The following is a 25,032-nucleotide window of genomic DNA, read 5'->3' as shown; positions in this document are numbered from 1 at the left end:
TAGATAAATGCCACATTTCTAGGACAGTTCTTTGGTCCAAATGTAACCCTTTCCCCAGAAATGGTACCTGTGAGACAACCATTACCAATCCAGAAAGCCTGAATACTTACATTCATCCATCCCAGTTCATGGGGCATGGAGAGGAATAACACCATTTCTGTTATGGACCCCAATATTATTTAAACTTATATGGTATTAGATACCAAAGTGATAGACAACTTACAAGTACATTAGGTCGGGGTTTATCCAGAAGCTAGTGTTAGAATCAGAGAGCCCCAGACAGACAAATCAGGAAAAAAAACTACTGAGAGAAGTGACACAATCATGCAGGCAGCTCGGTTCCACTCACCTTCATCCGCAGAGATTTCCGTGAACCTTCTCGAAAGGCCTGTGCCCAAAACAAGAGAATGTTGCCCATCAGTACTTATACCCTTTCTTTAGATTTCTATAAAGCATTCTCCGCCCACTCGATGGAGTCCAAGGATCACATTTAAATTAGATAACATTAAACATGTAAATTACTCCCAGCCCAATGGCCCAGAGATCACAGCATTTCACAAAAGATGGCTGAAGCCACAGGAAGATTTAAACAGGAGGTGCTGGACCTGAACAGAAAAGCCCCACAGAAGGACTCCAGCAGACATTCTGAACTGAGAAAGTTCATGCCCCCCGACCTGACTAATGCAAAACCTTGGGACCACGAGAAAGAGCGAGCTGACCAATCTCATCTGCCTTGGTAAGGAGGAGGGTCGGGGACCATCTCTCATTGAGCTTTATTATTCAGTAATACTACGAATTGAACCAATTGGTTTTATCAACAACCACTGCAGATCGCAGAGGGTTGGTGCTATCAACTCCTTAACCCTGAGTAAGCTGTATTCTGTTATCTCTGTGGCTGCAGATCAAATTCAAGGAAAGCCCAAGCAAGTAGCAAATTACACTAATCAAGCTGCTGGTGAGTATTGTCTGCTTCACAACACACACAGGCATGATGAAGAACAATCCAAAGCTATTCAAAATCCCCAAACCCTTTCATCAGACTCATACCACCTCAAAGAAAGCCACCCAGAAGTGCCACAAGTTGTGGGTATTACAGAAAGGGAGTTGTTAGACAATGAAAAGCACGCATGGAGATCTCCTTCCCAAGAATCAGCTCACCCCATGCAGAACAGTTCTGCCTACTCCCACCAGTAACTGCATCCCAGACACATAGCACACACCTCTGAGAAAGAACAGAGTCCTCTTAACATTTCAGTCCCATCATAACAGTGAACCCTCTGCCACAGGCAGATGTGGACCCCTGAAGAGGTTTTTCTGAACTCTGATGAACCAGCAGGGGGAATGGAAATGCAATTCAAAACCAAACCTAAAGCCTCTGAATGCCAATGGGCAGTGTAGGGAAACAAAAGGGAAGACAGATCAATCTGTAAGCTCCAGTCTGGGGTGGCCAAACAGCTCATAAAGATGAGGCAGTGGTGGGACATGAGAACTTCCTGCCCATACAGGCATTGCTTACGCAGAGTAACCAAAGGATGACCCACATTTGGGCATGCTGACCACAGCAGGGATCAGCCTGCACTCACCAATACTGTGTCCCGCATTTGGTCTGGGCTGTTTCTGCCATGCTTAAATACCTTGATTTTCTTGGCCTTTGGTGCAGTGCGAGCTTTCTCCATACTCCTCTTCCTCTTCTTAGGTTTGTTTCTACGGACCCGATTAACAGTGAGAGTGATACTTGTGGGTGTGTGCTGCGTAGCTGTGTACAACACTGTGGAAGGGGAGAGCTCCTCATCCCAACTCTCAGTTGCACTACTGTCTCCACCTGCAGGGAGGAGTATCATGTTAGCAACTTTATGTCTATCATGGAGAGATCTGCATGCCCCTTGGTCCCCCTTCACGATGATTTGCTAGTTAGACATTGCTCCCCAACCTGAGAGTCCCGCAAGCTCAACCTCCCCTCCACCACTCTCCCAACCTTCTGACGCTGCATGAGATGACATTACTGCATATTTGGTCTCTCTGCCCTCCCAGAGAACTTGCCACATCCCTCAAGTCCCAACAGTGAAGAGGAAAAGACACATTAGTGTGTTTATCACAGCTATAGGTGATTAGAGCACTGAGAGACAGTAACAAAGAACCTTCTGGCCCTGTTGGAGGAGACAACAGTGTCATCATTAGTCTCAGCATAATCGCAGCCTTACCTGACACATTGTCCTGCTTCCGGCGGCGGAGTCTGATCACTTTCCCTCTGCTCATTCCCCTGCAAAAGGAGAATGGACAATTGAAGCCAGTTTTGTAAGGGTCAGTCAACTTGAAAGTCAACCAGATGTCACAAGCTGCATGCCTCCTAAGGAGCCTAGGGTGGTAAGAGCATCAATTTATCATTCTCATCTCCACTCCTAGTGCCACCAACACTTGTCAGGTTGACAGAGCAAAGGGGGAGGGCCGATACTTGGCAAAGCACTCGAGAGAACACTTCAACCAGCAACAGGAAGTCCATCCCCAACTCAAATGTGATAGTCTGGCATTAGAAGTGAAAGCAGGAGAAGCCGCCCTGTTCTGCGATGCATCAGAAGTTACCTGCATTTGTCACACTTGATGAGGAAGCCATCTTGGGAGAGAGTGCAGTGACACCAGCTGGGAATGGACTCTCCCTCTGAGGAGCTCTCACTGTCCCCAGAGTTCTCCTCGTCAGGTGAGTGCAAGCCATTCAGCTCAGCACGAGGGATGATAGTCTGAACTGGGGGAGATGCTGGAGGGGTGGGAGGAGGAGGAGCTCCATAATTATGATCCTGAAAATAAACATCTCCATCAGTATTATTTTGAACATAGGGGGTTCAAAGTCTTAGGGTATGTTTACTCTGCAGCTGCGCTGCTGCAGCACTTCTGGTGAAAGCACTTTAAGCCAACAGGAGAGTGCTCTCCCATTGGCTTAATAACTCCTGCCTCCACAAGAGGCGGTAGCTATGTTGATGGGAGAAGCTCTCCTGCCAACATAGTGCTATCCACACTGCTGCTTAGGCTGGTGTAATTTGTCACTCCGGGGTGTGGATTATTCACACCCCTAAGCGACATAAATTATACCAAAGTAATTTATAGTGTAGGCATAGCCTAAAACTCAGCTCTAACTCAACAACCACCCAGGAAACTAACAAACAATCTGAATGGAAAACAGTAGTCTGCAAACAGCTTGAAGCAATAGCTCTGAGGGCGTGAACTGCACTATTTGTCTCAATTTTGTACTATTTGTCACTGTTTTTCTCAAACCTCTGAGAACAATTCAGATGTCAATATTGACTGTTGCACTGCTAATCGTTTTGAAAAAACATCCAGCTAATGTGCTTATCCCAATCTCAAACTACTTTCCATGCTTTCCCTCTGCAGATGTCGTCTCCAACCTTCCCAAGTTCTGACAGGTGTGTGTTTTCAGCACGCTGAAAACGAAGTGTGAAGACAGTGTAAAATAAATTGCAGTTGGTATCAGACACCACCAGCGAGGATACTGTGGAAGGTGTTACACATTCATATACTTTGTTCAACAAAATCCTCCATTTTAAAATTTAAAGGAAGCTGTTGCAGATTTTCCTATTTGCCTCACAGAGCATTGCAGGAACCAGGGGATCTTGCCACTGAATCTACATCAAGCTTACTGAAGAGAACATGGGGCCTTGAGAGTAACAAACACACAAAATGCAGCAAGTATGGCAGGACTCATTCACACTGCTGTTGTCCCAAAATAAGCTAAACCAGCAGTTTTCCAACTGGGGCACATGTACCCCTAGGGGTACACAAGCTCTCATCAGGAGGTATGCGAGAAAAATCCTGTAATGGAAGACAACGCATTTTATTTAGTACAGAAGTTTAGTACTAGGGGGGCAAGGAGGAACATTCTGGGGGGCAAGCAGCAACACCAGCCCTGCACAGTGTGGCTCGGGGAGGGAACGCCGACTCTATTCCTTACCGGGCCAATTGAGCTGAGCCTCCCTTTGGAGGTACAATTTTTGGTTGCGCCCCGCTCAACCAAGACAGACTGGGTGGCCCGCTGAAGTGAGGCTTGCCCAACAGTTAGTAAACCTCTAGAAGCTGTTGATAAAGGGAAGGCAGAAATCGGGGGGGGGGCACCTGACCCCCGCATGCCCACACCCACGCATCGCCTCTGTCTCTCTCAGATGGGGGTACACAGTAGACTACATAGTACGCAGCCTACAAAGTTTGAGCTAAACAAAACAGCAGTTCAGTGTTATGTAGGGAAAGGGCTACGGAAGGAGCAAGGGAGCAGAGTGTAAAGTAAGGGGCTGGCACAGTGTAATCCTCTGCAGATTAAGGAGTGACTACTCACTGCATAAGGCAGCCCTCGATAGCTGTGCCTCTGGGTGGCCTCATAGCCATGACTGGAGTACACATTCTTCTCATCGACAGCTGGACTAGCTTCCACGGACTCTGGGCTGCAGAAAATTGCCAGAAGACAGACTCATCAGTGTAGAACCAAATTTCCCCTTGTCAGGCACTTGCCAATATCTCAGCATTCTCCTCTTTCCCACTCGGCACAACTGTAAACACACTGTTAAGAGATCTCAGGGAAACTGAGGTACATTATCCACTTCACAATGTGGCCCATACATGGAGGATGGGGGTGTAGGATAAACCTGTGATTGACAGAACAGGCAGCTAAGCAGGGGTCATGCTAGATAAGGGGTAACTAACTCATCTCCTCATGCTGAAGCAGGAGAGGAGTAAGAAACATGCTGACACAGCCAGACACATTATGTGCACACTCTCCTATTCCTCCACTATCTTCCCATTCACCTCCAGATACAGTTCAAGATTTCCTACCTTGATTTTAAAACCCTCCATGGACTTGTTCTATCTGGGCCTATGATCCTTATCACACCCTTCTTGTCCCCCACTCCACGCCCTCTGCCTGGCCAGTGCTGATTTAGTCTCAGTCTCACCACACTGACACACCACCACCTTCTCCTCCTCTAAATCCAAAAAGAGCATCCCCAAATTGCAGATGAACACACCTCTCCTGCCTTTATGCCTGTTGTTCTTCCCCTCAGCTATTAAGGCTATGTCTACACTACGGCGCTTGCAGAGGGACAGCGTATCACTGCAGCTGCACTGCTGTAAGGTCTCCTGTGACGCCGCTGTATGCTGACAGGAGAGAGCTCTCCCACTGGCATAACTAAACCACCCCCAATGAGTGGTGGTAGCTATGTCGGCAGGAGACGCTTGCCTGCCGACATAGCGCTGTCCACAGCGGCACTTTTGTCAGTGAAAATATGTCAGTCGGGGGGGTTGGGTTTTTTGCACCCCTGACCAACAAAAGTTTTGCCGACAAAAGTGCTAGTGAAGACAAAGCCTTAGTGTCACTTAACTTCACTGTTTTGGGATATAATTTGTAAGGAAGCTACCGTTGTCCTAAAAACATCTTGCACAGTTTGGGATGGTTAAGGTAATTCCATGTTGCAAAGAAGGGTCAATAAAACTCATGGCTTGGACAGAAAAGGGCCATAGGCAAAGCAGGTTGGCTTTATGCTTCCTACATATCAACATGTGTTGAATGGGAATTTTGTTGCTAACTTAAAATGACAATGGATATTTTCACCACACGGTGGCGAAAAATATCAGGTCAAAATCAAGTATAAAGTGTGCTATTGGTGAAGGACTGCAGGAGTCCTGAGCAGAGGAGGGATAGCTGCAATTCAGCACAGGGAAGCAGTAGATAAGGAGGGCAGCGACAGAATACCAGAAAGGAAATATCCTCTCAATTGAGAGGCATTCCAAAACAGGAGATGGAAGGATGTATTACTGCACATGTACAATTATGGGTTGCATTTGAAATGACACAGGAAATAACTGAATCACATCTGTAGTTCCAGGGCAGGTCTACATTTAAAACGCTGCAGTAGTGCAGCTGCGGTGCTGTGGCACTTCTGTAAAGATGCTACTTCGCCAGCAGGAGGCCATTTCCCATCAGTGTTGGTACTTCACTTCCCCAAGAGATAGCAGCTATGTAGATGGGAGAAGACCTGCCATTAACATAGCGCTGTCTACATCGGGGGTTAGGTCTGTACATCTGCATTGCTCAGGGGTGTGGCTTTTTCTCAGCTCTAAGCGACGTAGTTATAACAATGTAAGTTTATAATGTAGACTTGGCCCCAGTCTCCCCTTCCAAGATTACAGCATGGGAGAAGGGGCAAAGCAGACAGAAAAGCAGGATTCTCACTCCGGGGTCTTGTGTTGCCAGTGTGAATCCAGCAGAAGCCTGCACACTAAACACTAACACTAAGGGCATGTCTCAACTACAAAATTATGTTGACTTCAGTTACATCGCCACAGTAATTAAATCACTTTTGTGTGTCCACACTACATTCCTTGTGTCAATGGGGCATGTCCTCACCAGGAGCGCTTGTACTGACTGTACTGTCAAGTGTGGGGCATTGTGGGATGGGTTCTGAAAGCCAGTAACAATCGATGTAAGGAATGCAGTGTCTTCACTGGCACTGCATTGACCTAGCTACATTAACACTGACTCTACACCGCTTGTGAAGGTGGAGTTATTCAGTCAGTGTAGCAAGGCAGTTACATCGACGGGAGCAAAATTTTAGTGTAGACACTTACATAGTTAGGTTGACATAAGCTGCCTTGAGTTGATCTAACTCTGTCGTGTAGGCCAGGCCTAAGGCTTCGTCTATACAGGGACATTTAGGAAAATTAATATGCATTAACTAAAGGTGTGAATTTAAAGTGGATTAATTAAACTGCATTAAGCATTTAATTCAGGGCATAGCTACACCTGCAGATGTAGAGCACTGTGAGTTAAACCAGCCCTCGGAAAGCGCAATAGGGAAAGCACTGCAGTGTGTTCACACTGTCAGCTGCAAGCACACTGGTGGGGTCACATTTGCGGCACTTGCAGTGGCATTTGGAGCGGTGCATTATGGGCAGCTATTCCACAGAGCACCTCTTCCCATTCCGGCGCTCTAGCTTGTGGGAAGGGGGCAGAGGTTGTGAGGCATTTTGGGTCCTGTCCCAATGCCCCGTGTTGCATCGCTTCGCATCCCAGCAATCCCTGTGCTTCCATAGACTTGGCGCCATCTTTCAACGTGTTTTGTACTGCGCGCTCTGTCTTCCTTTTCAGTCTGCAGGAATGGAGCTTGAAGTGCTGAGAAATATGCTGATGAGTCTCGCCAGCACGTCGCATTTGGCAGTCGAGTTACTCCTTAAGCTACAAACTGACAGTGAGGAGCCCGACGATGTCGACTCGCGTAATGCATATGACACAAGATTGCTTGTGGCATTCACAGACATGCTAACCACCGCGGAACGCCGCTTTTGGGCTCGGGAAACAAGCACTGAGTGGTCACATCATCATGCAAGTCTGGGATGACGAGCAGTGGCTGCAGAACTTTCGGATGAGAAAAGCCACTTTCATGGGACTGTGTGCTGAGCTCGCCCCCACCCTGTGGCGCAAGGACACGAGATTGAGAGCTGCCCTGCTGATGGAGAAGCAGGTGGCTATTGCAATCTGGAAACTGGCAACTCCAGACAGCTATCGATTGGTCACTAACCAGCTTGGAGTGGGGAAGTCCACCGTTGGAATCGTGTTGATGCAAGTTTGCAGGGCCATTAATTGCATCCTGCTAAGAACCACCGTGACTCCGGGTAACGTGCATGGCATTGTGGCTGGCTTTGCACAAATGGGTTTCCCGAACTACGAAGGGGCGATAGATGGGATGCATATTCCAATTCTAGCACCAGCCCATTTAGCCTCCGAGTACATTAATCGAAAGGGGTATTTCTCTATGATGCTCCAGGCGCTTGTGGATCACCATGGGCATTTCATTGACAACGCAGGCTGGCCCGGAAAGGTGCATGACGCACACATCTTTCGAAACACTGGCCTCTCCAGGAAGCTGCAAGCTGGGACTTTCTTCCCAGACCAGAAGATCACCGTAGGGGAAGTTGAAATGCCCACTGTGATCCTTGGAGACCCCGCTTACCCCTTTAATACCATGTCTCATGAAACCCTACACAGGGAGCCTTGACAGCAGCAAGGAGCAGTTCAACAGGCTGAGTCGGTGCAGAATGACTGTGGAGTGTGCTTTTGGCCGTTTAAAGGGCTGCTGGTGCTGTCTGTATGGGAAGCTGGACCTGGCTGATGACAACATCCCCGCGGCTATATCTGTGTGCTGTACCCTCCATGATATTTGTGAAGCGAAGGGTGAAAGATTCACTCAGGCATGGAACTCGGAGGTTCAACATCTGGAGGCTGAATTTGAACAGCCAGAGAGCAGGGCTATTAGAGGGGCTCAGCACGGGACTGCAAGGATTAGGGATGCCTTGAGGGAGCAATTTGAGGCTGAAAGCCACCAGTAATGTTTGGTGCCCTGCATGGGACTGAAGAGTGGTGGTTCCAACATTAGTAGGAATCTGTGTTTGCTACGCTGACTTGCAGTGCCTGTTGCTTTCCTGGGCTAAGGTATCTTCTACTTAATGCAATAATAAAGAATGTTTTCAAAGCCAAAAAATCCACTTATTGAAAAGAAAATTCATTTATTGAAAAGAAACACAACTGCTTGGGAAACAGAAAGGGCAAGGGATTGGGATGGGGAATGGTTCAATCACAGATTTGCGTATGTCCTATTAATAATAATAATAATAATAATAGGAGATATACCTATCTCATAGAACTGGAAGGGCCTTGAAAGGTCATTGAGTCCAGCCCCCTGCCTTCACTAGCAAGACCAAGTACTGATTTTTGCCCCAGATCCTTAAGTGGCCCCCCTCAAGGATTGAACTCATAACCCTGGGTTTAGCAGGCCAATGCTCAAACCACTGAGCTATTCCTCCCTCCTAGTTATCTTACTTTGCCTTCCTGTCTGGAGTGCTGGGCAATGAGTGCTTCACTTCAGGCTGGCTAAAATGCATGGTGATGGGGGTTGAGTGCAGTGGGTAATGGTCATAGTTTGCAGGGCTGGGTGGTGAAGCTACAGGTGTTGGAGGCAGCTGGTGGCGATAGGAACCCGGATGTGGGGAAAAGTAGATTGGAGGTGACATGGGGGCACAAGGGAAAGAGTTTTGGAACAAGGGCTGGAGGGGTGTGGGTGGGGGCATGGTAGTGCTCCGCCTGCATGGCTACGAGTGCCTGTATGGAGTCCGCTTGGCACTCCATAATGCTTAGCAGCTGCTCTGTGCTTTGGTGCCAGTGATCTGCTTTCTGCTGGCAGACCCCCCTTTCACTCTCCCACCACTCCTGCGCTTTTTGATTTTCATTAAGGGACTGCTGCATTACTTCATGCAGCATGGCCTCTTCCTAATTCTTTTGAGTCTTTCAGCTGGTGATAACACGGACGGCTGAGATCTCAAAGTTGCATCTGTAAAGGCAAAATGCAACACTTAACAGAGGCAGCACTGTTCACACCAGACAATGATTCGCCCGTATTTAAAGGCAAGCACAGTCTACACAATAGCAGAATTTGCCCATCTCAAAGTGAGCGCACACAAACCACAGGAGCCCCAAAATGGTGAGTAAGCACAGGGGCAAGGGGGACTGATTGTTTCAGGGCCATACTACTCGGCTCCTTGGAGCTAAGATCAAAAGCGTAGTGTCTGTTCTCTGGGGTTCTGTGCCTTGGGGAGAGCTAACAGCTACAGGGGTCCCTATACTGAATACTGTCCCCACATTTTCCACAGGAGTTCGTCCTGGAAGATACCTTGCAACTGAGGGTGACCTGGGAAGCAAGGGAGGGCCTTCTACTACAATGCTGCTTCCGCCCTGGCCCATATGCAGCTTGCCTGTGTGCAGCAATGGTCCCCCGGCCCCTCACAGCACAGTGGCGTGGACATGTTAGCCTAACTGGGACAAGGACCACAGTGGCTCTCCCAAGGAATTTGCCCAGCTTCTGCATGAGACCTTTGAAGAGCTCATTGAGGCAGATTACTGTGATGTGAGAGAGCACATTAACGCCCTATTCCGCATCTAGGCAGGCATGGGGCCCTAACCCTCCTCACCCCAAGAGCCCACACCAAACAACTTCCCTCCCAAAATAAAAGCCGCTTACCAGGCACCTCCTCTAGTGTTTGTCCTTCCCCAAGCACCAGCTGCTGTGACTGGCTCTTTCTCCTGGCTTGAGAACAGCTCCTGGCTGCATGCATCTAGGAATGCTGGGGTGTCTTCCTCCTCCTCAGAACCCTTGCTCCCGCTTACCTCCTCCTCCTGCCTTGTTGAACTGGGCTCTGAAGTGTCCATGGTGGTCCTCGGAGTGGAGGTGAGGTCACTCCAAGTATTGTGTCGAGCTCTTTGTAGAAACGGCAGGTCACGGGGGCAGCACCAGAGCGGCGGTTTGCCTCACGGGCTTTGTGGTAGGCATTCTGCAGCCCCTTCACTTTAACCCTGCACTGCTGTGCGTCCCGGTCATGGCCCCTTTCCATCATGTCCCTTAATATCGGCCCAAAGGTATCATAATTCCTATGGCTGGAGCGCAGCTGGGACTGGACAGCTTTCTCCCCCCAAACACTGATGAGGTCCAGCGCCTCGCCATTGCTCCATACTGGGGATCGCCTGGTGCGTGGAGGCCTGGTCACCTGGAAAGATTCGCTGAGAGCACTCCACGCCTGGCTGAGCAAACAGGAAGGGGATTTTCAAAATTCCCAGAGAATTTAAAGGGCAGGTCTGATGGTTGGTCACCTGAGGGCTGGGCAGTAGAGTTCAAAGTGATGACCAGAGTGGGTAGAACAGGCATTGCGGGACACTTCTGGAGGCCGATCAGAGCACATTAACAGACCAGGGCGTCCACACTGGCGCTGAAGCACTCCAGTGGGGGCGCAGCAAACGTTATGCTTCTTGTCGAGGTGGATTACCAGGGGCACTCCAGCTGTGGAGTCCAGGCGCTCTACGTGCCTTGCCAGTGTGGACACGTCATGAGTTAGGGTGCCCGGGGCTGCTTTAATGCGCTCTACCTCACAAGTGTAGCCAAGACCTCAGTTTGGTTTATGAATAAAGCTAAACTGAATTAAGGGTGAAATAGCAACTGCAGCCTCCAAGGCAGCTTCAGAGATAAACAAGGCTAACTTGGCCAGGCCCTTCAACATACACTGCCACTCAGGGTTTCCACCTCTACCCTGAACATGAAGGATAAGTTGATGCTGAAGACCCTTACAACACACTGCCTGGCACTGGGAGCTTCATCAATGACAGTGCAGCCAGATGATGCTTATTATTCAGAACCAATGCCTAGCTACCACCAGCTTCACGTGCCAAGATTTGCAGGGTTTCAGGGACTCTGCATGTGGGGAAGTCCTTAGCTTTGAGAGATTGGTGCAGGATGCTTCAGACGCAAACCTATTCTGCTAGGACTGTACTGAGGTGGGTGGCACCACCAGAGTCCTGGCACACAGCAGTTGAAGCCAACTCAGGTTTACATTTTGAGGATTTTTCTTTCAAAGCACATCAGGCTAGCTTTATGCTGGACATATGGAAGTCTCACAGCTGGGGAAGGAAGACTGTGCCCTGTAGAAGGGTTGGAGGGATTCTGAATGCTTTGAGTGACATGTGCAGGTAGATCCGACTCCCCTACATGTCCTACTCAATCTCCAGGCAGAAAACATGCTGAATGGCTTAGCCTGTTACCAACATTCTCCTGCTGCAGTTTAAAGTTACTGAGAGCCAAGACTTCAAAGTGAAATAAGGCACGAGGTAGGAGGTACTGATGGTTACGAAGCTAGAAATAAAGCAGTAGTCCTGGACTCAGGCCCAAAGACCTTCTGAGGTCTCTGGAGGTCAATGATCCTTCACATCATAGAATCAGAACAGTGTAGGACTTGAAGGAACTCAGTAGGTCAGCTAGTCCAGTCCCTTGCACTAAGACAGGACTAAGTATTATCTAGACCAGTGGTTCTCAAACCTATTTGATCGCGCCTCTCTTCTTCGTGTTTGTAGTAGTTTATCCCCATACACAAGTACATATACTGATAAAAAAAAAATCAACGTGCAACTCTCACTAAATATTAAAAACAATAAGGCATTGATTCAAACAGAGCTATTTAAATATATAGTATATAGCTCTCTGGCCACCCAGCTCTGAGGCAGTGCCACCGCCAGCAGCAGCACAGAACTAAGGGTGGCAAAACCATACTATACGATCCTTATTTCTGCGCTGCTGGTGGTGGCGGTGCTGCCTTCAGAGGTGGATACCAGGCCAGCAGCCGCTGCTCTCCACTCTGCCTTCTCACACCTTCCAAGTATACATTCCGTGCCCGTCCCAGTTTGAGAACCCTAGACCATCTCAGATGTTTATCTAACCCGGGGTCCCCAACACAGTGCCCACGGGGCGTCTAAGTGCGTCCACGTACAGGCCGGCAGATGAGCATCTGCCGAAATGCCACCAACAAGCTGCGTCATCCAGAGGCGTCAGCGGCATTTAGACGGCGACGCCTCTGGATGACGCTGCTTGTCAGCGGTATTGCGCCGGCGACACCTATTGACATTGCCACTTGTTGGTGGCATTTCGGCGGAGGCTCATCCACCGCCACAGTCCTCTGTGGCTCGCCATATGGCGCCGCCAGACGAAAAAGGTTGGGGACCACTGGTCTAACCTGTTCTTAAAAAAAAATCTCGTGATGGAGATTCCACAGCTTCCCTAGGTAATTTCTTCCAGTGCTTAACCACCCTGACGGGAAGTTTTTCATCATGTCTGACCTAAATCCCCTTGCTACAATTTAAGCTCACTATTTCTTGTCCTGTCCTCAGTGGCTAAGGAGAACAATACTTGAAGTCTTATCACATCCGACCCCCTCCCCCACTTTCTCTTCTCCAGACTAAAGCAACCCAATTTTTTCAATCTAACTTCATAAATCATGTTTTCTAGACCTTGAATCATTTTTGTTGCTCTCCTCTGGACTTTCTCCAATTCGTCCACATCTTTCCTGAAGTGTGGTGACCAGAACTGGATACAATACTCCAGCTGAAGTCTTATCAGTGCTGAGTAGAGTGGAAGAATTATTTCTCATATCTTGCTTACAATACTTCTGCTAATACAGCTCAAAATTATGTCCTTTTTTCCTTTGCAATAGTGTTACACTGTTTACTCTTATATTGGGTGTTAATGAAAGAACCAATGAAAAATAACCATACTAAAAACCACTGGACTGGGAAGGGAAGGCCACAAAGAGAAAGAGTTGCCCTCCCCTGCCTTGTGGTATCCCTGGTAAAGTTCCTTCGCTTTCACATGGCACTGCTACTGATCCCTGTTACACCCCTTTGCTTGCATCCCCAGTGCAATCTGCCATTTCTACAGCTGTTCCGTAGTTGTGCTTGTGTCATGGACTCACAGGCCCTAGGCTCTCTCGGCTCCTTACGGTCTCCAGGAGGAACCCCCCTTCATCATGACAGCCCTTCTCGGGTGGGGTCCATGCTTTATTGGGGGGGTTAAGCCCTGGGCTCCAGTGCCTCCTGGAACCGCAGCTCTCTGAACCTCCAGCATAGGGGGAGGGATAGCTCAGTAGTTTGAGCATTGGCCTGCTAATTGGCCAGAGTTGTGAGTTCGATCCTTGAGGGGACCATTTAGGGATAGGGGGCAAAAAAAATAGTTGGGGATTGGTCCTGCTTTGAGCAGGGGGTTGGACTAGATGACCTCCTGAGGTCCCTTCCAACCCTAATATTCTATGATTCTATGCCTGTTTCTCGCCGTGGGCCCCTTCTGGGAGTCCACTTGCTTGGGACCCTCACGGGTCTCACAGGCTGGGTAATCTGGAACTGCTCTGGGAGCAGCTTAGCCAAGACTCCGGTGCAGCTTGACTCCCCTCATGACATGATGTCCAGGCAAGAAACCTCCTTGGCTTTGGAACTTCCTGGGTCCAATCTCGGAGCATTCAGCACTCCTGTTCACACCGTGAGCTCCCCGCAGTGAGTCCACCTGAATAGGATGCCTGCGGAAGCCTCGAACACCCCCAAAGGGCCCTATACCCCAACGTCGCAGTCAGAAATGACTCTCAGCCAGCGTTGTAAAACAGAACGTTTATTAGTCAACAGGAACATAGCTTAGAACGGATCTTGTTAGCACAGAAAGTAGGACCATTCAGTAAAGTCCACCTTGGGGAGAGGGAAACCCCAGAATCGTGGGATCCTGACCCTTCCCCTGAGTCTGACCCCTTCCAGCTGCCTGGCCTCCAACATGCCCACTGCCCTCCTCCAGTCTGTGTCTTGTTTCCTGGCAAAGTGTCATTTGGTCGCATCTCCCTCCTCGTTCTCAGGTTACAAAGGGGTTTGGCCATTGTCCACTTGCAGGCAGCTGAAGCAATCTCACCTGCCCCCGGGGGTCTCAGCAAAAGACACACACCCTTATCCCGACCACCTAGGCATTGGTGTAATACACAGGGGAAACTGAGGTACATACGGTATTCATGCAAAACATTAAGGCTCACAGGTGTCAAGTATCAGGGGGTAGCCGTGTTAGTCTGTATCCACAAAAACAACAGTCTGTATCTTCACATGGAGCCATGCATCTGAAGAAGTGAGGTTTTTACCCACAAAAGCTTATGCCCAAATAAATCTGTTCATATCCTAACCCAAAGTCCTCCAGGATCAAATAAATCTGTTAGTCTTTAAAGTGCCACCGGACTCCTTGTTATTAAGGCTCACGTACAACATAAGGGGAAAAAACCCACTTCCTCATAGCTTGCACAGCCTCGTCTCTCCACAGGCCCCGGAGATGCAACACTTCTTGCCTGTTCCAGGCAGGAGTGCATCTAGTACCTCTCTGTATGTGCTGGACACAAACAAAGGTGAGCTGCTAGGTATGCTTACCAAGATGGGCAACCAGGAAAGGGCATTTCAAAAAACACATAAGGTATCTAAAGGTGGGGGGCTTTCAGTTTCTATCACCCCTAGGTAATGGAGTTTAAAATTGTGAGTAGAGTAGTCACTGTTGTGTGGCCTGGGATACTGTGGGACATTGGCTGGAGGACTGTTAGTGTTGACATGGGTCAGGCTGTGTCTTCTACACTTACACGGCGTTGACCAAAGTAGATCGATCATAGTTTTACACAGTTCAGGAAGGTGATTTTACTGTGTCACTGTAATGGGTCACTTACGTTAGTCAGAGACAAATTTGAGCATAGAGGCATAAACAGGCCCATGCAAGGCAACTTACATTGACCTAACTTTGTTGTGCAGACTAGGCCTGAGAGATAAAGAGCAGGAGCAGCATCTCCTGTGGGGAGCTTCTTGGTTGAGCACAATCAAGATTCCAAGGGACAGTTCACATCCTAACCCAAAGTCCTAACAGAGCTTGGGGTGGACTGTCTGATGTTGGGAAGCATAAAACCTAGGTATGAGAATCCTGTGCTGATGATATCCTTAGAGAATAGGAAAATGCAAAGAAAAAAAAACAAAACACAAGTGACCCATCTCTCAAGAGAGAGCAGATGCAGTCAGGACTTCACTGAGAGATACAGGGGAATAGAAGCTGGAAGTATACCGGTGTGACGATCTATACTATTACGATCACCACTTTTACAAGACTATGATAAGTTTTGTACAAAGAATGCCTTGTGAGGCATCATTTGAAAACTCAATCTGTTGAACATTATTGTCCTGGTAAAATATGTGTATCAACATTGCACGTAAAGTTATATGTTTCTACTGCATAACTTTGTTGTCACATGTTCCAGAGTTAGAAAGTCAGGTCCAAACCAGTTTTTCAGAGACAAAGACATACTAGCACCCCAGCTAGGTGTTAAAGAGCAATCACCAGCTTAAACAGCCATTCTTCAGCAACAGGAAAGTATAAACAAGAAATTTACATTTCATCACAGAGACGGCTCAACCCTCACATCCACAATAGACTACTATTATTGCCTGCACCCCAGATGGGAGTAATCCTCAAAGAGGGGAGGGTGATATAAGAGACAGACCCCGTGGCCTCCATTTCACCTCTCCTCCCATCTCTTTGCTCATGATATCAGCATCTCTCAAAGAACTGAACTAAGGGAGAGTGGTCCCAGGCTGAAGAGAGACCCAGCCTGTGAAATTTACATCAGCATATGATGAGACAAAACCTAGCTTTTAAGGACACTTAGCTTGTTAAGACAGTGAGACAGGATCCCCGGGGTACAACCTGGAACTGTGGGACTGCTGTGCCCCCTTAACTCTCCAGTCTGGGCTGTCTCACACAATGCTATGCCAGTGACAAACAACAAACCCCTCTCTGGGGCTGTGATCACTCAGTCATCAGCATGTAGAGCTCCACACCCAGCTAAATTGCATGAATGCTCTCTCAGCCAGTCATGAATTATACAGAGAGGCTCCAGCCAATCACCGCAGTCCTCAGCCTCTCTCCCCAGAAATATACTGTCTTACACTGCTCAAGACTCCCTTGGACAGTGCAAGCTCATTAATTAGTTCACCACTCTTTCAAAGGGTAGTGGATATGCAACAGCCCTTGTTAACCTGAGCTGAGATTTCCCAAGCACTTCCACCGAAAACACACTGTTTTAGTATTAGTTTTAGTAAAAGGAGCAGCATATATCTTTTGTATTGGCCTTGGGAAGGAGGAATCCAATACCTTTGGAGCTCCTCCTTCCTCTATCTGCTGTCTCAAGTTCATCTGTTCCCTCCATTCTGAGTTTGCCAAACATGCTGGAGTCTGAAAGGGAGCTCACCTCTGCATTCACTCACACATATTCAGAGGAAATACCACTTACTCGGATCCTGCAGCCATATCTGAGTAGGATGTATCTGGTGTGGTGACTCCCAGAGGGATTGCAATGCTCATGACGTCCGTCAGGGATCACGGAGTCCAAAAGGTAGCGACTGGCCGCTCCAAGGGTGGGGAGGAGCCGCAAAGCCTCGGCCAACACGTCACGGACATGGGGAAACCTAGCCGGGAAAAAACAGTATGTTGCATTTTTGTTAACCTTTGTTATATGCACAGGGTTTTCCCCATACTCACTCCCCCATGGGGACTTCCAGCAGAAGGGGAGAGAGAGAGAGAGAGAGAGAAAAAGCAACTTTCCAGCAGGAGGCATGAACCACCACCTGTGCTTGTCGCTGAACGATCACCTGCAGCTCCAAAGCCCTTCGTTACAACCCAGCCTCAACTGGTCTACTTTCCCCAAACTAAACTCAGTGCTGATTAACAGACAAGCTGTTCACTCCTTTTGCATCCAATTACTAACAGCTGTTATCTAGCCCCACAGCCCTTCATGAAACTGTCCCATCCACTCCCCACAATACAAACAAACCCCATTCTGAGTGGCAGGGCAATAAGGAGCCAGAAATCTGTATTTACATTCACGTCACATACACTGCCATGGGCAGATTATGTCTCTATCACAATCAAGGCTGCTCTTTATACGAGAGCCCATCCCCTGAATTCTGTACAGATTACTTGGGACAGAGCTCATTGATACAGAAGGCCCCAAGCTTCCTGAATCCCATCTTGCACCTCTCCTAACAGCCAAGCTATGTCAGATATTAGATTCTTTTCTGATAGGTTAATCCAGGGGTCAGCAACCTGCGGTGTTTGGCACGCGAGCCGATTTTGAGCGGCACGCAGCCGCCTGCCGCAGTCCTGGCCCCCAGCCCCACTCAGCCCCCCTCCCCCACCGCTCTCCCCTGCGGGGGCAGGAGGCAGAAGCTTGGTTCTCCCTCCTCCTCTCCCTCTCCCCCTCCCCCGCTCCTTCCCCCAGCGTGGTGCTTTCCTGCCCCGCCCCCTCTCCTTCCCTATGCCAATCAGCTGATGGCCCTAGCGAGGGGGAGGGGGAAGAGCAGCAGCGTGCAGGCAGTTCCCTAGAGGGGACAGCGAGAGGTAGGACGGAGCCTTGGGGAAGGGGGTGGAACAGGGCACATCCCTTCCAGCCCCCTGCCCTGAGCCGCTCAGGGCAGGGGGCTGGGAGCACCCCTACGAGCTGAGCACCCCAGCCCTCTGCCCTGACCCCCCCACACTGTCTTTGTCCTACACCCCCCCCACTCAGCATTCTGCCCTGCAGCCCCCAAACCCCCCAGCCCTCTGCCCTGACCCTTGAAACCCCCTCACACAGCCTTCTGTCCTGTACCACCCAACGCCCCCAGCCCTCTGCCCTGAACCCCGCCCACCCCAACACATACCCAGCCTTCTGCTCTGCATCGTCACAGCCCCAGCCCTCATCCCTGAACCCCACCCCACCGCAGCCTTCTGCCCTGATCCCTGAAACCTCCCCATCCAGGTCTGGGGTCCCGGCCACAGGCCCTGCTCAGCCCGTTGCTGGCCTAGGTGAACAGAACCCCAGGCTGGCAGCGAGCTGAGCAGGCCGGCGGCGTAAGAACAGCATTTTAATTTAATTTTAAATGACGTTTCTTAAACATTTTGAAAACCTTGTTTACTTTACATACAATAGTTTAGTTATATCATATAGACTTACAGAAAGAGACGTTATAAAAATGTTAAAATGTATTACTGGCACGCAAAACCTTAAATTAGAGTAAATAAATGAAGACTCGGCACACCACTTGTGAAAGGTTGCCGACCCCTGGGTTAATTCAATAAGGAACACTACAGCCTTACTAGTTCATTTCAGAAAAAGGTGGAATCATGATCACTTCACCCTGAGAGAGCAGTTATGGCCTACAACTCTGCAGTGTGTGGAGTGAAGAGAACTCCCAGTGCTGTGAAGAGAAAAATCAAGCTTAACCTCTATATTCACTGCTGCTCAAAATTTCTGCGAAGAAAGCATATGGAATTGATGAAAATGTCAAAGACTTCTCAGCGGGAGAATACTGAACTAGGTAGAAACCCAGGGTAAATCCCTGCTTAGAAAACAAACTCGAGAATATAAAAGTTACTGTAGGAGGAAGGTGTTTGTGATATCCTAAAATGGTAATAGAACCATATATGAAGCTAGCAGAAGGATCTAAATGAAATGAATCTAAAGTGTTACAGAGAACTAGATGGGAACACCACCTCCTGTTTAACTTTTATTTTATGCAACCCCCAAAAAGTTTTACACAACTCTGCTGCATTTCACAGATGCGCACACAGACAGAGCTGAAGCCAAAGGGGAGGGACAGGAAAGACTTGGTGGACATGCAGTCATTGAGGAATCCTCTTTTCTGGAAGGAAAGCCTTGACTTGTATCGAATTCAGGGATTCCTTTACGGCTTGGAGATTGCCAGTCCAAATTAGACAGTTTTCTCAGTAGAGACCCACTTACTCCCTGGGTGTTTTAGGTATGCTACTAACTAGCTAGGCACTCAGTGGAGTGATTGTCTCACATGCAAAATTGCAGTTACTTTCCATGAGCTGGTCTGATATGAAGGCCATCTCTCTTGCAGTACAAAGACTTTCCCTCTGCACTGCATTGGCTCTTCTATTGCTCTTTCCTTTAATAAAGAATCCACCTTCGCTCTGAGCAATATCTTGTGAGAGGGATGCCTGCAGTGGGATAGACGGTAGGAGTACTACATGGAAGAGAATTGGCTTATCGCCAACACATAGTGCTCTCTGGTAATTTCATGCCATACCACAAGGAAATGGTTCAAATGGTCTCAGAATGGAGGGGGGAAAGGAGGGGAGGGGAAGCACACAAGGCAACCCATCAAATCCAAATCTAGCTGGTTGTTCAGGAAGAACAAGCAACAAAAGACCTGGATCTTTGTTTACAGTGTCTCCTTTCACACAGTTTCTTATGCTAGACTTCTGGAGAAGAGGGGGCAAAAGGAACCAGATGAAAGATAACACCTCTGAAATTGAAGAGACAATAAAACTGGGTGTCTCCTTCTCTGGCTAGGAGGTTTCAACCCCAAAGACTGCAGATAATCTCTCCCCTACATCCCTTTCTTCACCCCCATCAGAGTCATAAGTTGCTGTGAATGCTGGCTAGAAGCAAGTTCCACAACAGGAGGGTGCGATTGCATCTTTTGGAAGAGGCAGAAGATCACTGTTTATCTTTTTAATACATCCTCAGATCTCTGCACTGATTTCTTGCCCCTACTCTGATCAATAGCTGGCTGTCAGCAGCCTGAGACTCAGTCATACCAGGAGAGCATTTTCTAACCTCTTAGTTGCTTGTAAATCAACAAGGGTGGAGATTTCCAGAGTGGGTGCTGGGCTCAATATTTCCAGGACCTTTTGTAATTTATCAGATATCTTGCTAGCCTTTTACCAGAACTGTTCAAATGCCCAAACCATTTTATTGCCACAGCAGTAAACTCCTATTACCGGAAAAACATCAGCTGAGATAACCATGAACAAAGAAAAACAAAGATAAACAGTTTGGCAGAGTTATTCTGTTTCAATCACCTTTATATTGACCTATGAATGTAAAGTCCCCAAAACCTCTGGGCCAGTGTCCTGTATAGATCTGAGGGAAAGATGACTGGTAAACCAAGACAGCAGGCAGGACTACACAAATCTGGAAAACTACACACATCTGAACAAAGGAAGTGGGTTGTATGATCCTTCTTCTCTACTCTGTTAGTTCCTATCCAATCCACCCTTCCTTGTACACAACCCGTCTCTTTTATCCATCCATAAGAGCTCCAGCCACACACTAATATTTCCCTTAGATAGGGACATGCACTCTTTCCTGCTCACAAGGCCCTGTGCAGAAATCTTACTCCACATCACACTGACTACAGAAAATAGACTATTTAGTATCCTATGACACAACAGAGTCTAAATTGTAATTTTATTCCACCACTGAATCAGTGAAGCCCAAACCAGTGCTCAGAGCCATGGTAGTCTGGTAAATCTAGGAAGACTTAACACTAACGGACTGGAGTTTCTCTCAGAGGAGTTTTCAGACTACTTCTCTGACAACCCCCCTGCCCTCCCCCAACAATCTCACCCTTCCTGTTCAATATGTATGTGCCTGTAAGGGAGACAGATTGAGCAAGCATATTGAATACTGTATGAGTGAGGCCTGGTCTACACTAGGACTTTAATTCGAATTTAGCAGCGTTAATTCGAACTAACCGCTCAACCGTCCACACCAGGAAGCCATTTAATTCGAACTAGAGGGCTCTTTAGTTCGAATTCGGTACTCCACCCCGACAGGTGGAGTAACGCTAAATTCGACATGGCTAGCTCGAATTAGGCTAGGTGTGGATGCAAATCGAACTTAGTAGCTCCGGGAGCTATCCCACAGTGCACCACTCTGTTGACGCTCTGGACAGCAGTCGGAGCTTGGATTCTCTGACCAGCCACACAGGAAATGCCCCGGGAAAATTTGAATTCCTTTTCCTGTCTGGGCACTTTGAATCTGACGTCCTGGCTGGACATCGGGGCGAGCTCCGCAGCACCTGCAACGATGCAGAGCTCTCCAGCAGAGGAGTCCGGCCAATCCAAGAATAGAAAGAGGTCCCCAGCATGGACAGACCGGGAAGTCCTGGATCTGATCGGTGTGTGGGGCGAGGAGTCTGTGCTGTCGGAGCTGCGCTCCAGCAAGCGGAATGCAAAGACCTTCGAGAAGGTCTCCAAAGCAATGATAGAAAAAGGATACAGCCGGGATGCAATGCAGTGCCGCGTGAAAATCAAGGACCTGAGACAAGGCTACCAAAAAGTCAGAGCGGCAAACGGACGCTCCGGAGCCCGGCCCCAGACATGCCGCTTCTACGAGGTACTGCATGCCATTCTAGGTGGGTCTGCCACCACTGCCCCACCAGTGACCGTGGACTCAGTGGATGGCATAGTGAACCTGGACAGTTCCTCCTCGATGTTCGCCGATGGGGAAGATGAGGAAGGGTCTGTGGAGGACGGCGCAGGCGACAGCGAACACAAAACCGTTTTCCCTGACAGCCAGGATCTCTTCATCACCCTCACAGAGATCCCCTACCAACCCTCCCCGGCCGTTAACCCGGAATCTGAATCAGAGGAAGGATCTGGCGGTAAGTGCTATAAATATGTAAACATTTATTTTTTATAAAACAGGTATAAAAAAATAGAAATGCTATATATAAAATTTTCAATGAAAAACTATACGAAAAGTAGGTCCACACATATAGGGATTGAACAATAATCCTCCAGGGACAATTCAAGAAAGGTCTCATTTAGGTCCTCGAAAAGCCTCCGCAGGAGGTTCCTGGGGAGAGGTGCCTTGTTGGGTGCTCCGTGGAAGCACACTCTTCCGCGCCAGGACATCCTTATGTAGATGGGAATCATCGCCTCCACAAGCATGGCCGCATATGGTCCTGGTCTCTGCAGGGCTTCCCTTAGCATCCGCTCTTTGTGACTCCGAGGGACCCGCATCAGGGTGATCTCGTTCATGAAATGCTGCATCTAATTAGGGCAATTAGTGTATTGTTACTGTTGTGAATGGTTGATTTTTACTTTGCATAACAATGACCCTCGCTTAACAGCCACGTGTTGTAGGCCACATAGGAAAAGCATACATTGATCTTTCCCGTGCACTGGCGGGAGTGGCTGGAAAAGGGTCAGAGTATATGATTTCCAGATTGCCTTTAGCGGGAGGGCACAGCTATCCATTAACTGATAAGCAGAATGTACTGTAAGGCTTACCAGGACTGTCTGCTAGACGGATTCAGCTGTCTCTCCCCACTTGTCCGCTCTCCTGTGCAATGCCGCAGCCAATGAGAGCGTATTCCGAAATCTCGAACTTGTCCTGAGATCTCGTGAGACTTGTTGCCCTGTATGGTCTTGTTCAGAGAAACTGACTAGACTGTGTTCACTGTTCGCAAACATGTATCTGTTCAAGGAAATCAGTTACTTTTCCCATCACACAGCTTCGGCTCTTTCCCGGACTGCCCCGGCATCCCCCTCGCAGAGGCTGGCGCAGATTAGGCGGCGAAAGAAAAAGACTAGGGACGAGATGTTTGCGGAACTGATAGCCTGCTCCAGAGCCGAGGCGGCAGAGCAGAGACAGTGGAGGGAGACCCTATGTCAACAGCATCGCACACACATCGAACAGGAGGACAGGTGGCGGCAGGAAGACCAGCAGGCGACTCAAACGCTGCTTGGCCTAATGAGGGAGCAAACGGACACGATCCGGCGCCTTGTTGATGTTCTGCAGGACCGCAGGCAGGAGGACAGAGCCCCCCTGCAGTGTATCTGCAACCGCCCTCCCCCGCCAAGAAGTCCTGCCCCCCCCACCCAAAAGTACAAGACGGAGGGGCGGTAGGGGCCGTGAGAACTGTCACTGCACCACTGCATAGCGCTAATGTACCACACACCTCTCACGCTATACATTTGTAGAAGTGCTTCCCTTACAGGCTCACCCAGTCCCAAATCCGAGTTTCATCCCCCCATTGTGTATTAGATTATTAAAAGCTGTTTGCTGTTATTCACTGTTTCGGTCACGTCTTTCGTGTCAGAGGATTTTTTTGTGTATGGGGGGGGAGGGGATTTATAATTGCACGGTATAGCCTACATTACCAGGGTACAGACTTGGGGGCATGATCAACTGCAGGGCACACACACACTGCAGTCAGTAGGCACCAGGGTCACTCTGTGTGGTGTATGCTGCCCCGGGTCATTCTGTGATGTGTATGCTTGTCCAGGGTCCTAGCGCCTGCCACCCCCTTAATGTTAAGGCACGCTGCCCTTACCATGCACTTCCACCGTAGCACCGAGCCTCTCCGCTGCCCTGAGCCCCAACAAGAGCCCTCATCCACGGACAGATACTCACCCTTCCCCCACACCCCTCACCCCTTCCTACGCCCAAACCCGCAGCTCACTGCCGTCATCCAAACCCCTATCCAAAGAAGGCACCACTCGCCCCTTCCTGCAAACCCACCCCTTCCTGCAATCCCTCCCCTTCATGCACAACCACTTCCAACCGTCCCCCACCCCAGAGACCTATGTAGGAGCAGGAGGATGTCATTCCTCTATGGAACAAGCGGTCTGTACATCAGTGCACACCGTGCCCAGCACAGTATGCGTCCATGTTTCAACACCTGAACAGAAATGCAAAGTAAAACAAAGATTTATTAATAATGAGTGTAACAATTAATTTGCTTTAAAACGTGCTTTGGAAGTGGGGGAAACTTGGAGAACGGGGTATGTAACCGCAGATCGAAATCGACACATACAGACACAGGCCCAGGGTCAGTTTCTCTTGAAAGCAAGTGGAGAGTCATAGGTTACCCTGCTCTCCGAGGAAACTTGCTTTCAAAGCCTCCCGGATACACAGCGCTTCCCGCTGGGATATTCTCTCGGCACGGGTGTCTGGCTGAGCATAAACTGCAGCCAGGCGATTTGCCTCAACCTCCCATCCGGACAAAAAGGTCTCGCCCTTGCTCTCACAGAGATTGTGTAGCACACAGCAAGCAGCAATAACTACGGGGATATTCTTTTCGCTGATGTCCGAGCGAGTCAGTAAGCTCCGCCATCTCCCCTTGAGACGTCCGAAAGCACACTCCACCACCATTCTGCACTTGCTCAGCCGGTAGTTGAAGAGTTCCTTCTCTCTGTCCAAGGCGCCTGTATAGGGCTTCATGAGCCAGGGCATTAGTGGGTAGGCTGGGTCCCCGAGGATCACTGTAGGCATCTGCACATCCCCAACCGTTATTTTGTGGTCCGGGAAGAAAGTACCTGCCTGGAGGCGTTTAAACAGACCAGAGTTCCTGAACACACGCGCGTCATGAACCTTGCCCGCCCACCCAACGAAGATGTTGGTAAAACGTCCCCTATGGTCTACCAGTGCTTGCAGCACCATTGAAAAGTAGCCCTTTCGGTTAATGTACTCGCTGGCCTGGTGGGCTGGTGCCAGGATAGGGATGTGAGTCCCATCTATAGCCCCACCGCAGTTTGGGAATCCCATCGCGGCGAAGCCATCTATGATGTCCTGGACGTTTCCGAGAGTCACTACCTTTGAGAGAAGTTGCTCAACGATTGCGTGGGCTACTTGAATCACAGCAACCCCCACGGTAGATTTGCCCACGCCAAAGTGGTTCGCTACTGACCGGTAGCTGTCTGGCGTTGCAAGTTTCCAGAGGGCTATGGCCACTCGCTTCTGCACAGTCAGGGCTGCTCGCATCCGGGTGTCCTGGCGCTTCAGGGCAGGGGACAGCAAGTCACACAGTTCAAGGAAAGT

The 25,032-nt window shown here is 49.0% G+C and overlaps 1 protein-coding gene across 3 annotated transcripts in view; it reads right to left on the bottom strand.

Annotated features, from left to right (window-relative positions):
* The window catches only part of SETD5 (SET domain containing 5), a 172,912-nt gene that overhangs the window by 92,379 nt on the left and 55,501 nt on the right, over positions 1 to 25,032 (bottom strand). For all 3 annotated transcript variants that reach the window (XM_045023004.1, XM_045023005.1, XR_006580878.1), the window contains exons 2-7: positions 16,708 to 16,882; positions 4,340 to 4,445; positions 2,581 to 2,792; positions 2,202 to 2,260; positions 1,635 to 1,822; positions 350 to 388 (exon numbers count right to left, since the gene is read on the bottom strand). In XM_045023004.1, coding sequence (XP_044878939.1) covers positions 350 to 388; positions 1,635 to 1,822; positions 2,202 to 2,260; positions 2,581 to 2,792; positions 4,340 to 4,445; positions 16,708 to 16,778 — 675 coding nt within the window. In that variant the 5' untranslated portion in view covers positions 16,779 to 16,882. The remainder of the gene's footprint in view (positions 1 to 349; positions 389 to 1,634; positions 1,823 to 2,201; positions 2,261 to 2,580; positions 2,793 to 4,339; positions 4,446 to 16,707; positions 16,883 to 25,032) is intronic.

This window comes from Mauremys mutica, chromosome 7 (genome assembly GCF_020497125.1).
Source record: "Mauremys mutica isolate MM-2020 ecotype Southern chromosome 7, ASM2049712v1, whole genome shotgun sequence".
Classification (NCBI taxonomy): domain Eukaryota; kingdom Metazoa; phylum Chordata; order Testudines; family Geoemydidae; genus Mauremys; species Mauremys mutica.
The sequence above is the reverse complement of the archived record's forward strand: the minus strand, read 5'-3'. Positions and strand labels throughout refer to the sequence as shown.